The sequence below is a fragment of the Rutilus rutilus genome (assembly GCF_951802725.1).
Source record: "Rutilus rutilus genome assembly, chromosome: 20".
Lineage (NCBI taxonomy): Eukaryota > Metazoa > Chordata > Actinopteri > Cypriniformes > Leuciscidae > Rutilus > Rutilus rutilus.
In genome coordinates, this window is record NC_140225.1 from 31,727,809 (window position 1) to 31,740,858 (window position 13,050).

Genomic DNA, 13,050 nt, shown 5'->3' on the forward strand with positions numbered 1-13,050 from the left:
AAAAAAAGAAATTTGGCCCTGAAATCACTGATACAACCTTTAATATTAACAAGAATGCAGCTAAACTTGTAGATTTGTGCCTTAAAAAAAAAAATAAAAAAAAAAAAAATCAAATGTTTTTGCAAATATGACGTTACAAAGTTTTTTCTAAAATAAAATCAAGCGATCTGGCATGTTTGAAAACGAAGTGAGATGAATTTTTTAGACAGTCACAAACATCCGAACATTCACTGGTATACCAGTGAATATATATATATATATATATATATATATATATATATACTTCATATGCAAAAGCCTTTAGGTGCCATCTGAAATTTCCATCTAGAATGATCATTTTTATCAAGCTTGTATGTTTATGTTCACTTATTTCACTTTAATGGCAATGAAAATGACCTATTAATTGTCATTAAAGTGAAATTACTGAACTTAAATATTGGAGCTTGATAAAAATACTCATTTTAGAAGAAAATTTCAGATGGCACTTAGAGACTTTTGAATCTGAAGTCTTCATACATATATATATGTATGAATTCATTTTATATATATAAAATGAATTACGATATACAATTGTTGAATATTATTTAAACTAACAGTGGTATTTATATATTTGTAAGAATGTCGCTTCAAAAGAAGAGAGACAGAAAAACGCATATTCAGCGAATAGCCAATGTAAAACTAACGTGGCGCTTGTCAATAACATTAAAAAACTACAATCCCCAGAGGGCACGGAACTTCCGCCATCTTGATTAAGGCGGTCCACAGACAGCAGAGACCTACCACGTTTTGTTTAATGCACATCCATAGAGGCTGAACTAAGTAGCGAGCGAAGCGTGCAGTAACATTTTACTAGTCGACTGGTGTTTTACATTCCGTCTGCTGGACGTGCTTAAAGCCATGGCCGAACCGATACGTGCTTTGTGCGATGAGCTTATAAAGGCTGTGAATGTGATGATGGAGGCAGAATCCAGTCAGACATACCGCCTGGAGGCCCTTAAGGTGAATTATCCTCTATCAAATACAATAAAAGGTTATTCTGTGTATGTATTGATACGTAAATCCATATTGTGGAAGTCGCATTTGAATATTTTTTTGGGAAAATCCCATTTTCATTTCATTCATGTTTATTCAAACGATCAAGTCGTGAACTTATTTTGTTTATGTTTATATTCTCATGTGTTGCTTCATAATACTAACCTTATCGATATCAATCAAGAAGCATAAAGAAGGTTGCACTAGGCGACATTGTGTCAATGAGTAACGTTATCTCTCGTAGCATACATAAAATACTGGATGCACATTCACTTGATCATCAAGGGATGCAGCAGAACGGATACACACAATGACATGGATGAATATTATTGTCATTGCAAGACCAAAACTTATAAATAATTAAATAAAACAAACATTGCTGTCTGCGGATCAACACGTTACACTAGACCAGGGGACCGGGGCCCAAAAGGGGGCCTCAGCAAACTTACAAGGTGGTCACAGGATCACTTAAACTTATTTGAATTGATATATTATTATTTAAAAAAAAGTTATATTGATAGTATCCATATATTGAAATATTATAGTTAAAGGGTTTGTTCACCCAAAAATGAAAATTCTGTCATCATTTACTCACCCTCATGTCGTTCCAAACCTGCAAGACTTTCGTTCATCTTCAGAACACAAATGAAGATATTTTAGTGAAATCTGTGAGATCTCTATTCCTCCATTGACAGTTACGCAACTACCACTTTGATGCTTCAAAAGATGCTTCAAAGTTCTTAAATAGATCGCAAACCTAATCCATATATGAATTGAGCGGTTTAGTCCAAATTTTCTGAAGAGACTCGATCGCTTTATATGATAAACAGATTTAATTTAGGCTAAGTGGTAGTTGCGTAGCTGCCAGTGGAGGGACAGAAATCACTCAGATTTCATCTAAAAGATCTTCATTTGTGTTCTGAAGATGAACGAAAGTCTTGCGGGTTTGGAACGACATGAGGGTGAATAAATGATGACAGAATTTTCATTTTTGGGTGAACTAACCCTTTAATTGCATATGACTGTGCTAAGAACTTTGTTTATAACGCTGTTTATAAGTTAAGGCAGATTTTCTGTTCTCTGCTGTATTGAAAAGTCACCCCAAAACTGAGGTACATGCTTATCTACTAGATCTTGTTGTTAAATGTTTTAATCGTTTTTTGTTGTTGTTGTTGTTGTTATAGTTTATTGAAGATTTCAAAGAGAAAAGTCCCTTCTGTGTTGAATGTGGTCTTCAGTTAGCGGAGAAATCACAGACGGCAGTGGTCAGACACTTTGGGCTGCAGATACTGGAGCATGTAGTCAAGTAAGTGTCTAAAACACTTTTGTGTTTGTGTGTGTGTGTGTGTATGTACATCAATAGCTAGCCTATGTTTCCATCCCAAGTTGAGAATTTAATTTTTGTGCAAAATTAATGTAGCATGTATAACAATTGCGAATAAAGCACTTTTTTACCCCATGTGATCAAGAGAATAAAATCGTCACTTTCAGGGCAATCGGTGAAGCCGCTGTGGCTTTTTTTTTGTACGTCATAAATAACTTGCAGGCGAAATGCAATAAACGCTGTCATGTTATCTTGCGGTCGGATGCTGTTTTTTGGAAACGCAATTGTGCGATACGCTCCTTGGCAGGAAATATAACCAAACCATTCCAGAGTTTCCATAGGATTTTGTGAATCTGTTGTAGGTGTACCTCTGTCCCTCTAGTGGGGTCTGGGGTCATGCCCCCCGTAAGAAAATTTTGTACATTTTAAAGTTAAATTCATCAATCTGGTGCACTTTGAGAGTTCAAAATTAAGAGCTCCAACCCATATTCAGTGTGCAAATTGAACACAGAAAAAAGTCAGTGCATTGAATTGTACCCTGAACTTTAAAGGGGACTCAAATAGGCCTGTCGCGATAGTCGATAAGTCAATTAATCGCACGATAAAAAAAAATGAGCTCGATAATTTTTCCGGCCGCGATAATTCCATTTGCATGCTTGTTTGTTTTCCTCGTCTCTCTCTCTCAGTCTCTACCAAAGAGACTGGATGACCACTCTCGGTTTTTTAGCGTATAGGAGGAGTGAACTCTCTTGTCAGTTGCATGGTCTTTGTGTGGGGAGGCGGCGCCGCGGCGCTTGTCAGTCACATGGTCTTTGTGTGGGAAAGCGCCGGCGGGACTGTTTGCGGCGACTGCCGGGAGAGAGAGAAGACGCTAGTTGTGAGTTGCGACAGCGAGCCCGATCACATGAAAATGCGTATCTATACCACGAATGTTATTTCTCGTGCCATTTATACGCCAAAAATTGTTTTTTTGCGTGCATATGATACGCTCTTTATGGCGTGTAATACGCACGCACTCCTCACCCCTAATCCTAACCAAGTATTTTCAGTGCGTAGCATATACACGTCATAAAGAGCGTCTCCGTCTTCCCGACAGTACACAATCACTTGACAAAGTAACAGGAGGACAAAGTAACAGGAGTAACAGTGCAAAATTGTGCGACATGGCTTGTTGAGGCTTTTTTTTGTTTTGTTTACAAAGGTCCTAACTGCCAGTTTTGCCTGTTATGGAATGTATCACTATTTATGCCTAATGTCTAAAGCCTAATGTTTAATATTTTTTGAAGTGCAATTTTGTTTACATCCATTTTATTAACAGACATTTATTTTGTTAACAGACACTAAGAGTCCATTGCTTTTATTGTTTTTGGTTGTTTTGTTCATTTTTTTGGATATTTAAAATGTTTTCCGTTTTCAATGTTTAATATTCTTTAGAAATAAAAGTTTATAGATCGTTGAAAAGGTGTACCTGCATTATTATGCCATTATAATTATATTAAATGAAAATGATCTCAGAACGACAATATTATCGTTTATCGCGATAATTTCTTGGACAATTTATCGTCCAGCAAAATTTGTTATCGTGACAGGCCTAGACTCAAACCTCTTTTTAGTTGTGATATAGTGTCTGTCTACATTACACTACACAATAATAATAATAATGTTGTTATTATATTATTTCTATGACAGTAATAGCCATAAATTGTAAAACAAATGCACTGAAAAATAAATTGTCCTAATTTTTATACATGCATGAGAGAAACCTGTGAGCTTTTCGTTTGACGGAAACTGGTGACATGCTTTTATTTTGACGGCAAGTAAGTTTACAAACGCATCTCATTACAAGTCTAGTGAAATTCTGCAATCATCAACAATGCAAATGTGAAAGTAATGCTTAACTGTGATCCCAAATGCACGCTAAACTCAGCACATGAACAGATAGAGTTCACTGCATTCATTCACTGTGAATTGAGATGCAGCGCAAACACAGTCCTTTGATTAAGGACACAAAGGCTTTCGATTTAGTTTGTTTGACAGCAATGGCACAAAACACAACATTAAAGACCTTTTATGATATGATGAAGTTAGATAATGAATGGGATATTACGCCACAGTCTAGTTAATGAATGGGAAGCACTAAAATCTATTTGTGGCAGTCAATGTTGATAATGTGGCTGGGTGCCACAAATAAATCTATGTATGGGAAACACTGCATTCTGATGACAGACTTTGGCTCAGGTGTTTCAGAACCACCAAACCAAGATTTGAGATGCTGCGCGATGTGATTGGTTCGCTGGTTAGTCCTGTTATCCAATCACATTCTCTGTTTAGGCAGTGTCACACAAGTTAGTGCATCAAGGGATTTAATCAGGGGATTATATACGTGTCGTCTTATTAGATAAATAAAAAAATCCCCCTCAGTTGAGCGTATGAGTTTTTTATGCACATTCTTTTCCATTCAGGTTTTTTTAATGCGATATCCCAAAATGGGTGGATGTGAACATTGAACACTAAACTGAACACGTTCTTCTATGAACAGGTTTCAGTGGAATAACATGGCACCACAAGAAAAGCTCCGGCTGAAGAACTGCACTATGGGCCTGTTGTCAGATGTGAGCATCTTGGAAGTGTCTACTTAATTATCTTATTGCATGCTTTATGAAGATTTCTTATTTATTCATCTGGCTTAATGTTCTGTTTTAGGGTACACATCCAATTCTGCAAGAGGAATGTCATGTTAAGGATGCGCTCTCACGCATAGTAGTTGAGATGATCAAGAGAGAGTGGCCGCAGCACTGGCCCGACATGCTGAATGAGATGGAGGCCCTGGCTGCTATGGGGGTATCAAGAGTTTTGGCTTGATGTTGTAGGACAGGTCTGCTTCATCCTGCTCCTGAAGTTATGCCTTCCTGTTAGAGTTTAGTTCCAAAAACAAAGTAGGTGTGCACATCCAAACCCCAGAATTGGGCTAATTTAATTGCCGGATAAAATAAGAAGAATGGATGTCCACACTGTCTACAAGATCTAGAAAGCACCTTGCTTTTAAATTGCTAATTGAGAAGCAAAAGTAAATCTGAAAATTATGCAAATGTGAAAACACATGCAGAGATGGAGTTCACAACATTCATGCACTGTTTACACCGGATCACGAGATGATCACATGAGCAAACTTCGTTTGGAAACAATCAGCACAAAATGCCAATACTTATTTAATTAAATTGCTGTTGTTTGTGATTTGGTAAGGGCACAATGTCTCTTTGCGCTTTCAATTTAACTTTGTTTGACTTTGCCAACGCCATGGCGCAAAACAACATTAGAGACTTTTTTTTGTTATTATGAGAAGTTTTCAAAGATTTTCGGTTCATTATGGAAATCTGGCAGCACAGATTAGACTATGGCGGCCCGCCAGGCTCTAGGTAATTAGGTGAACGTGATTTAACCAAGTACAGTGAGTTCGTGGATCAGCATCTTTGTTGATCCTGAAACAACATTCCAATCAGCCAATCAGTTTTGAGGGACAAGTTTACAGTTTGTCAAGTTTAGGCTTAAAAACCAGGGTTAGGTGCTTCTACATCAATATTATTCAACTATCATTTCCCTCTGATTTTAGGGTTATGGTTAGGTTTAGGGGTTGGGATAAGGTTAGGACTAGGCCTACATTTAAAAATACCTGTACTTGATCCAGGAAGATATCTTACTTGACAAAATCACGGTGACCAGGTAATACGGCTGCGCAATATATTGAAATTATCGAAATATCGCAAATATATATATCGCAATATGCATATCGCAACAACTTGCATTAATCTGGGTCATGAACAAAAGACAAAGAGAAAATCACTCACTGCTCTCGGCTGAATAACTTTTTTAGCTTTAATAAGAATCAGTATATATTTAATTCATACAGTGAAAACTATGCAGTGTCTTATTTTTACATTTGATTATTCATTTTCTGTTGTTAAATAAACTTAATGTAGGCCTACCTGAAACCCTAAACCCCGAGGTTTACACTGATGTTAAAATAACATCTAAAAAAAATTACACTAATAATAATACTTAATTCACTTACAGTATTATTGAACATGCAATGCAAGAAAAAAAGTTAGAATTTTGAGAGAAAAAGTTGCAATTAACATTTACATTTTTTTTATTCCATAAGCTCCCATAGACTATTGTACAGAATATGAAGAAAATGAAAAGCTTTGGGAATCAGATGGACACGACAGGCTACAAAATGTTCTTTAATCATTGTTATTGTCAAAATCTTGAGATATAATTTGTCAAATTTGACACACGTGGTTGAAACTAAACTCTGCAGAAATCTTCAGGAGTCAGTGTGAGAACATTCTGTTAATCTGCTACTTGATGAGCATTTGCAAAATAATGACATGTAAAATAATAATTTATTTGAATAAACAATCACATTGTAATTCTCTTTAGGATGCTCAGACAGAACTTGTAATGCTTGTCCTGCTGCGGTTAGCTGAGGACGTGATCACATTTCAGACATTACCCACTCAAAGACGGCGAGATATCCAGCAAACCCTTACGCAGAATATGGACAGCATCTTCTCCTTCCTGCTTGGCATTCTGCAGCTTCATGTGAATGAGTACAACAAGTTGGTGAGTTCTTCAAAAAATTCATGATCACGTGCAAAACATTTTTAAATGATTTTAAATGCTTTTTCTAGTCTGGTGCATGTAACAGAATATTGTTACGTTCATATGATCTGAATGGATTTATTCATGTTGTTTTCTAGAAATGTGTTGCTGGTCTGGAATTGAAGGTGAGTTGGGCTATTCATCTTTATTTATCAGGTTTTTGTGAGGGGGTTAGTTAGGGTGACCATACGTCCTCTTTTTCCTGGACATGACTGGCCGGGATTTCGAGATCGGCCAAAATGTCTGGGATTCGGCTTTTGCTTTCTACAGTCGCCATTCATTATGTTTACATTATTAAATTTTTTGACACTGACACGTAGCCTATGTGCCAGCTTTGCTGGTCATGCATTCTGCTTCTCATGGATCCCGACCGAGACAAAAACACAGGAATTTTCTTAGCAATACTAAAACGCACATCAACTGATCACTTGTTTAGCGTTCATGTAAACACTACATTCAGATTCACCAATCGGACTGAATTCAGTCCGATTGAAACAAAAGGTGTGCATGTTAACATAATGAATGCCGACTGTAGAAAGCAAAAGCCGAATCCCAGACATTTTGGGCGATCTCGAAATCCCGGCTGGACATGTCCGGGAAAAAGAGGACGTGTGGTCATCCTAGGTTAGTTATGTTAGAGGTCAAATATCAAAGGTTCATCTAAAGATGTACAGTGTGAAACATGGATAAAGATAACCCAGGGTTTAGACTGACCAAAGCTTAAATGAAAGTGCTTGAACCCAGAGACCCTAAGTTTCAGTTTTCAAGAGGCAATTTCAAATGTAGTCTGTTTGGAAATCTGAGATCTGGTCAACTCTCCTACATCTAACAGGGTTTGCACAGAGTTTGGAAAATTCTTTATTTCAACCATTTTTATAACCGATATTCAAACTGTAATGCTGCGTTCACACCAAACGCGAATATGCGTCTGGCGCGAGTGATTTCAATGTTAAGTCAATGGTAAGACGCGTTTACGCGCGTCTGGAGGTCTTGCGGCGCGAATGAGGCGTTTAGTGCGGCGCGGTAGACACGAATTCGCCTCATTCGCGCGAAATGAGCGTCTGGTGCGTTACGCGCGTTAAGCGCGAATTGTGCTTTTTTTTGTGCATTCACGCGTTTGACGCGAATTCGCGTCTGCCGCCCGAGTTGAAAAATCTGAACTTCTGCGTCAATTCATCAGGAGCCTGCTTGCTGCTTTCACGTGGTGAAGTGACAGTTTATAATGTTATTTTATGTTTGGCCTCAATAAATTATTTTGTAATATGACTAAAATGCACAACAAAGCAAATAAAAACATAAAACTCGATTTCAATATATGAGAGATACTCATTTTGTATTGAATGCTATTTATTCCATATCTATTCTAGATTATATGAAACATTATTAATCTAATGTAAAGACAACAAACACAATTTAGTGTATAAAAAAAAAAACCTTTCGCCTCTGACGTGCGTAAATTTAACTTCAAACTTTGGTTTTTACGCGCGAATGACCACAAAGTGGTCACGCGTATAACTAGCAGGCGCGAATTTAGACGCATATTCGCGTTTGGTGTGAACGCAGCATTAGGTTCATCATTGAAAACACTTTTTCCTTTAAGATCATCTAGTGTGATTTAAAAAAAGAAAAAATACATTATTAAAGGAGTCAAGAATTTATTTTCTGATTTGTACTTTGAAACTGTCATAATTTAGAAATAAAAGGCCATTTCTACCCTGTATTTACCTTACCTAGGCAAGTATAATGTTAATACTGAACCATTTCAGTTTTCAGAATTTTTGTGTAAGGGGAAAGAATGTCTGTGCATATATTCAGTAGTCAACATTTGAAGTGGATCAAAACCTTTCATCAAAGTTATACATGAATTTGGAATAGGGCTGAACGATTAATCGCAACAAAACCGCACGCGATTTGCGATTATCTTATGCGCAGCTTGTCAGTGGAGTGCAGCTGATTGGTAGTAAATACTGCCCCATCTGAACGCCAGAGGGCGCTCTCACGCAAACACGCTAAATATGCCACGGCGCATCATTCCAGGAAATCCCTATCGCTGTAGCTGAATAAACAGAAGATTGAAACGCTTTGATTAAACATGACTTATAAATACACAACTGCCTTATTCTGTGTAAGAAGCACATCATCTCACAGAAGGAGGAGCTCAACTGTCGTTATGAAATGAGTTTGGAGTAAATGCATGTTATTAAATGTTGTCTGTTCTTGGATGAGGTTCATAAATGCTTCTCAAGAATAATAAGTGACTCAAACTCACAGTGTTTTGAGATGGAGCAGCGTTTACAGAGCCGTACATCAATGACAAACTGCGCATAAAAAATAATCGCAGCCTTTGCGATTTCAAAATTGCAATAAGCCATCTCGATTTAAGTGCGATTACATGGAAAGTGCGATTAATCGTTTAGCCCTAATTTGGAACAATACCCGTTCTTGTCTTAGGACAACTTTGAACTTTTGTGATCCTCTTCAAATGTTGACTACTGTGTGTATATATATATATATATATATATATATATATATATATATATATATATATACAGTGAGGAAAATAAGTATTTAAACACCCTGCTATTTTGCAAGTTCTCCCACTTAGAAATCATGGAGGGGTCTGAAATTGTCATCGTAGGTGCATGTCCACTGTGAGAGACATAATCTAAAAAAAAAATCCAGAAATCACAATGTATGATTTTTTAACTATTTATTTGTATGATACAGCTGCAAATAAGTATTTGAACACCTGAGAAAATCAATGTTAATATTTGGTACAGTAGCCTTTGTTTGCAATTACAGAGGTCAAACGTTTCCTGTAGTTTTTCACCAAGTTTGCACACACTGCAGGAGGGATTTTGGCCCACTCCTCCACACAGATCTTCTCTAGATCAGTCAGGTTTCTGGGCTGTCGCTGAGAAACACGGAGTTTGAGCTCCCTCCAAAGATTCTCTATTGGGTTTAGGTCTGGAGACTGGCTAGGCCACGCCAGAACCTTGATATGCTTCTTACAGAGCCACTCCTTGGTTATCCTGGCTGTGTGCTTCGGGTCATTGTCATGTTGGAAGACCCAGCCTCGACCCATCTTCAATGCTCTAACTGAGGGAAGGAGGTTGTTCCCCAAAATCTCGCAATACATGGCCCCGGTCATCCTCTCCTTAATACAGTGCAGTCGCCCTGTCCCATGTGCAGAAAAACACCCCCAAAGCATGATGCTACCACCCCCATGCTTCACAGTAGGGATGGTGTTCTTGGGATGGTACTCATCATTCTTCTTCCTCCAAACACGTTTAGTGGAATTATGACCAAAAAGTTCTATTTTGGTCTCATCTGACCACATGACTTTCTCCCATGACTCCTCTGGATCATCCAAATGGTCATTGGCAAACTTAAGACGGGCCTTGACATGTGCTGGTTTAAGCAGGGGAACCTTCCGTGCCATGCATGATTTCAAACCATGACGTCTTAGTGTATTACCAACAGTAACCTTGGAAACGGTGGTCCCAGCTCTTTTCAGGTCATTGACCAGCTCCTCCCGTGTAGTTCTGGGCTGATTTCTCACCTTTCTTAGGATCATTGAGACCCCACGAGGTGAGATCTTGCATGGAGCCCCAGTCCAAGGGAGATTGACAGTCATGTTTAGCTTCTTCCATTTTCTAATGATTGCTCCAACAGTGGACCTTTTTTCACCAAGCTGCTTGGCAATTTCCCCGTAGCCCTTTCCAGCCTTGTGGAGGTGTACAATTTTGTCTCTAGTGTCTTTGGACAGCTCTTTGGTCTTGGCCATGTTAGTAGTTGGATTCTTACTGATTGTATGGGGTGGACAGGTGTCTTTATGCAGCTAACGACCTCAAACAGGTGCATCTAATTTAGGATAATAAATGGAGTGGAGGTGGACATTTTAAAGGCAGACTAACAGGTCTTTGAGGGTCAGAATTCTAGCTGATAGACAGGTGTTCAAATACTTATTTGCGGCTGTATCATACAAATAAATAGTTAAAAAATCATATATTGTGATTTCTGGATTTTTATTTTTTTTAGATTATGTCTCTCACAGTGGACATGCACCTACGATGACAATTTCAGACCCCTCCATGATTTCCAAGTGGGAGAACTTGCAAAATAGCAGGGTGTTCAAATACTTATTTTCCTCACTGTATATATATATATATATATATATAATATATATATATAATATAAAATTTCTTTATTCTTTTTTTATTCCCTTCAATTTGGTGTTGATTATCTCTGCTGAGGGGCCAGAGAGGAGCCTGTTATTTTCACAGATAGAAGTCCTCTATTGTTAGCCTGACTACGTCAGACTTCCTACTTCCGCTAATTTCATTTCGCTCCTGTAGTCAGTCTGAGATAGCAGCCTATCTTTCAGTTTTCCACCGGCCTGAAAACAGCCGGGCCAATCAACGAACAGAGGGCGGGCTGAGAGCCGTGACGTAGACGCTGATTGTACCGTGGATGCGTAGATTTACTTCACATAATCTGCAAAAGTCGTTCACAGCCATGTTCACTCCGGTATTTCGCTCGATGGTTTAGTTTTTGCATCATACATGCGTTTACAGTGGAAGATAGATGCGGCTGAGCATGCGCATAACACACGCCATAACCAAACGTTATGTGATTGGCTTACGGGTAACCAATGATTTTAAACTTCAGACAAGCGCCCCCCCGCGAGAGAGAAAACACTTCTCTATTATGCTATTCCAGACTCTGTCTACGAAGCAAAGTGAAGTAGCAGAGTCTGGTATTACCAGGCTACTCTATTGTAGCGTTCTGCTCTAAAAAGTTTTCGATTCTGTTGGTTACAGAGCTAGGGATAGAAGAATTTTCTTTTCATGCATTTTGAGAAATTAACCGATGTAAAATAAGAATAACAAATTATAAAAAATAAACAGTATTGTACAGTAATTATGTTTATGATTGATGTGTTCTCAAATTCTTGGGTTACAGAAATAATTTATTTAACAGACAAAAGCCAAGTGGAGGAACTTGGCTTTTGTCTGATTTTGCAATATTACCATTTTGAATTGTTCTTGTGTTCGTCAGATATGAACCAAATTTGGCTCTGATGACTAGAGATGCACCGATTACAATTTTCTAGGCCGATTTCCGATTTTTCCATTGAGTTTGACCTGCCGATACCGATTTTAGCCGATTCTGATTTAATTTTTTTCTAACCACTTTACAGCACACACAAATATTTATTTTCGATCTTTTCTTTAACCCTTTCACGGTTTAAAGTTTAAAATATTCTAACTGACACAAGCCACCCCCCACCCCCAGAGTGAGGTTTTTCTAGGCGAACGTTCCCTTTAATGTTTCCATGGCGACGCGTCACGCGATACACAGCAGCCACAATAATACTGTATGACAGATGTGTCACTTTTATTTAGCTTTTCCTTTTTTATTCAAAATATTCACAAATTTGCTTACCATGTCATCAACTAGCCTATCTGATATTCCGATTCTCAAATACGTATAAGTGAGTGTGTTTGGTCGTTTAAAAACCTTTATAAATAATCTTGATCTATAACACATGAGATGGGCGCCGCAATGTTGTCCTGTCAGTCAGATTTACAGCACGTGAATTCATCCGTTTCACCCGAAATAAATGCAAGAAAGTGGTCGGTGATCTGAGAAGAATAGAGTAAACTTTATAGTTACTTCCACTATGTTTGTCTGATATGAATAACACATGTCGGCAAATTATATTTGAATAGATTGTTATTGCTGCTTCCACAGACATCAGTGTGTATTTTACAAACTTCGAATGTATTGTTTTACTCGCGTGCTTATGTGTTAATATCTGAAACCTAAAATAAACATTATGAGGTTGTAACACTGCTTAGTTGTGATATATACAGCGCTGAACGCGTCCGACTCTGGCTCAGCACCAGCCAACGCGCGAAAGCACAGTTTGAATCTGGCATTTATGCGACGTCACTGAACATTCTAAATGTGGCACTGTACTCTCAGGGGCACAGAAATAAAAATCCCATATATGAGACCGTACCGCA

At 38.0% G+C, this 13,050-nt stretch overlaps 1 protein-coding gene across 1 annotated transcript in view; it reads left to right on the plus strand.

The window, feature by feature from the left end:
• The first annotated feature begins 730 nt into the window (after positions 1 to 730).
• Positions 731 to 13,050, plus strand: part of xpo5 (exportin 5) — a 44,044-nt gene continuing 31,724 nt past the window's right edge. Inside the window, exons 1-6 of the mRNA XM_084390759.1 lie at positions 731 to 999; positions 2,217 to 2,338; positions 4,896 to 4,968; positions 5,060 to 5,197; positions 6,797 to 6,979; positions 7,117 to 7,143. Of these exons, the coding sequence (XP_084246885.1) occupies positions 898 to 999; positions 2,217 to 2,338; positions 4,896 to 4,968; positions 5,060 to 5,197; positions 6,797 to 6,979; positions 7,117 to 7,143 (645 nt within the window). The 5' untranslated portion in view covers positions 731 to 897. The remainder of the gene's footprint in view (positions 1,000 to 2,216; positions 2,339 to 4,895; positions 4,969 to 5,059; positions 5,198 to 6,796; positions 6,980 to 7,116; positions 7,144 to 13,050) is intronic.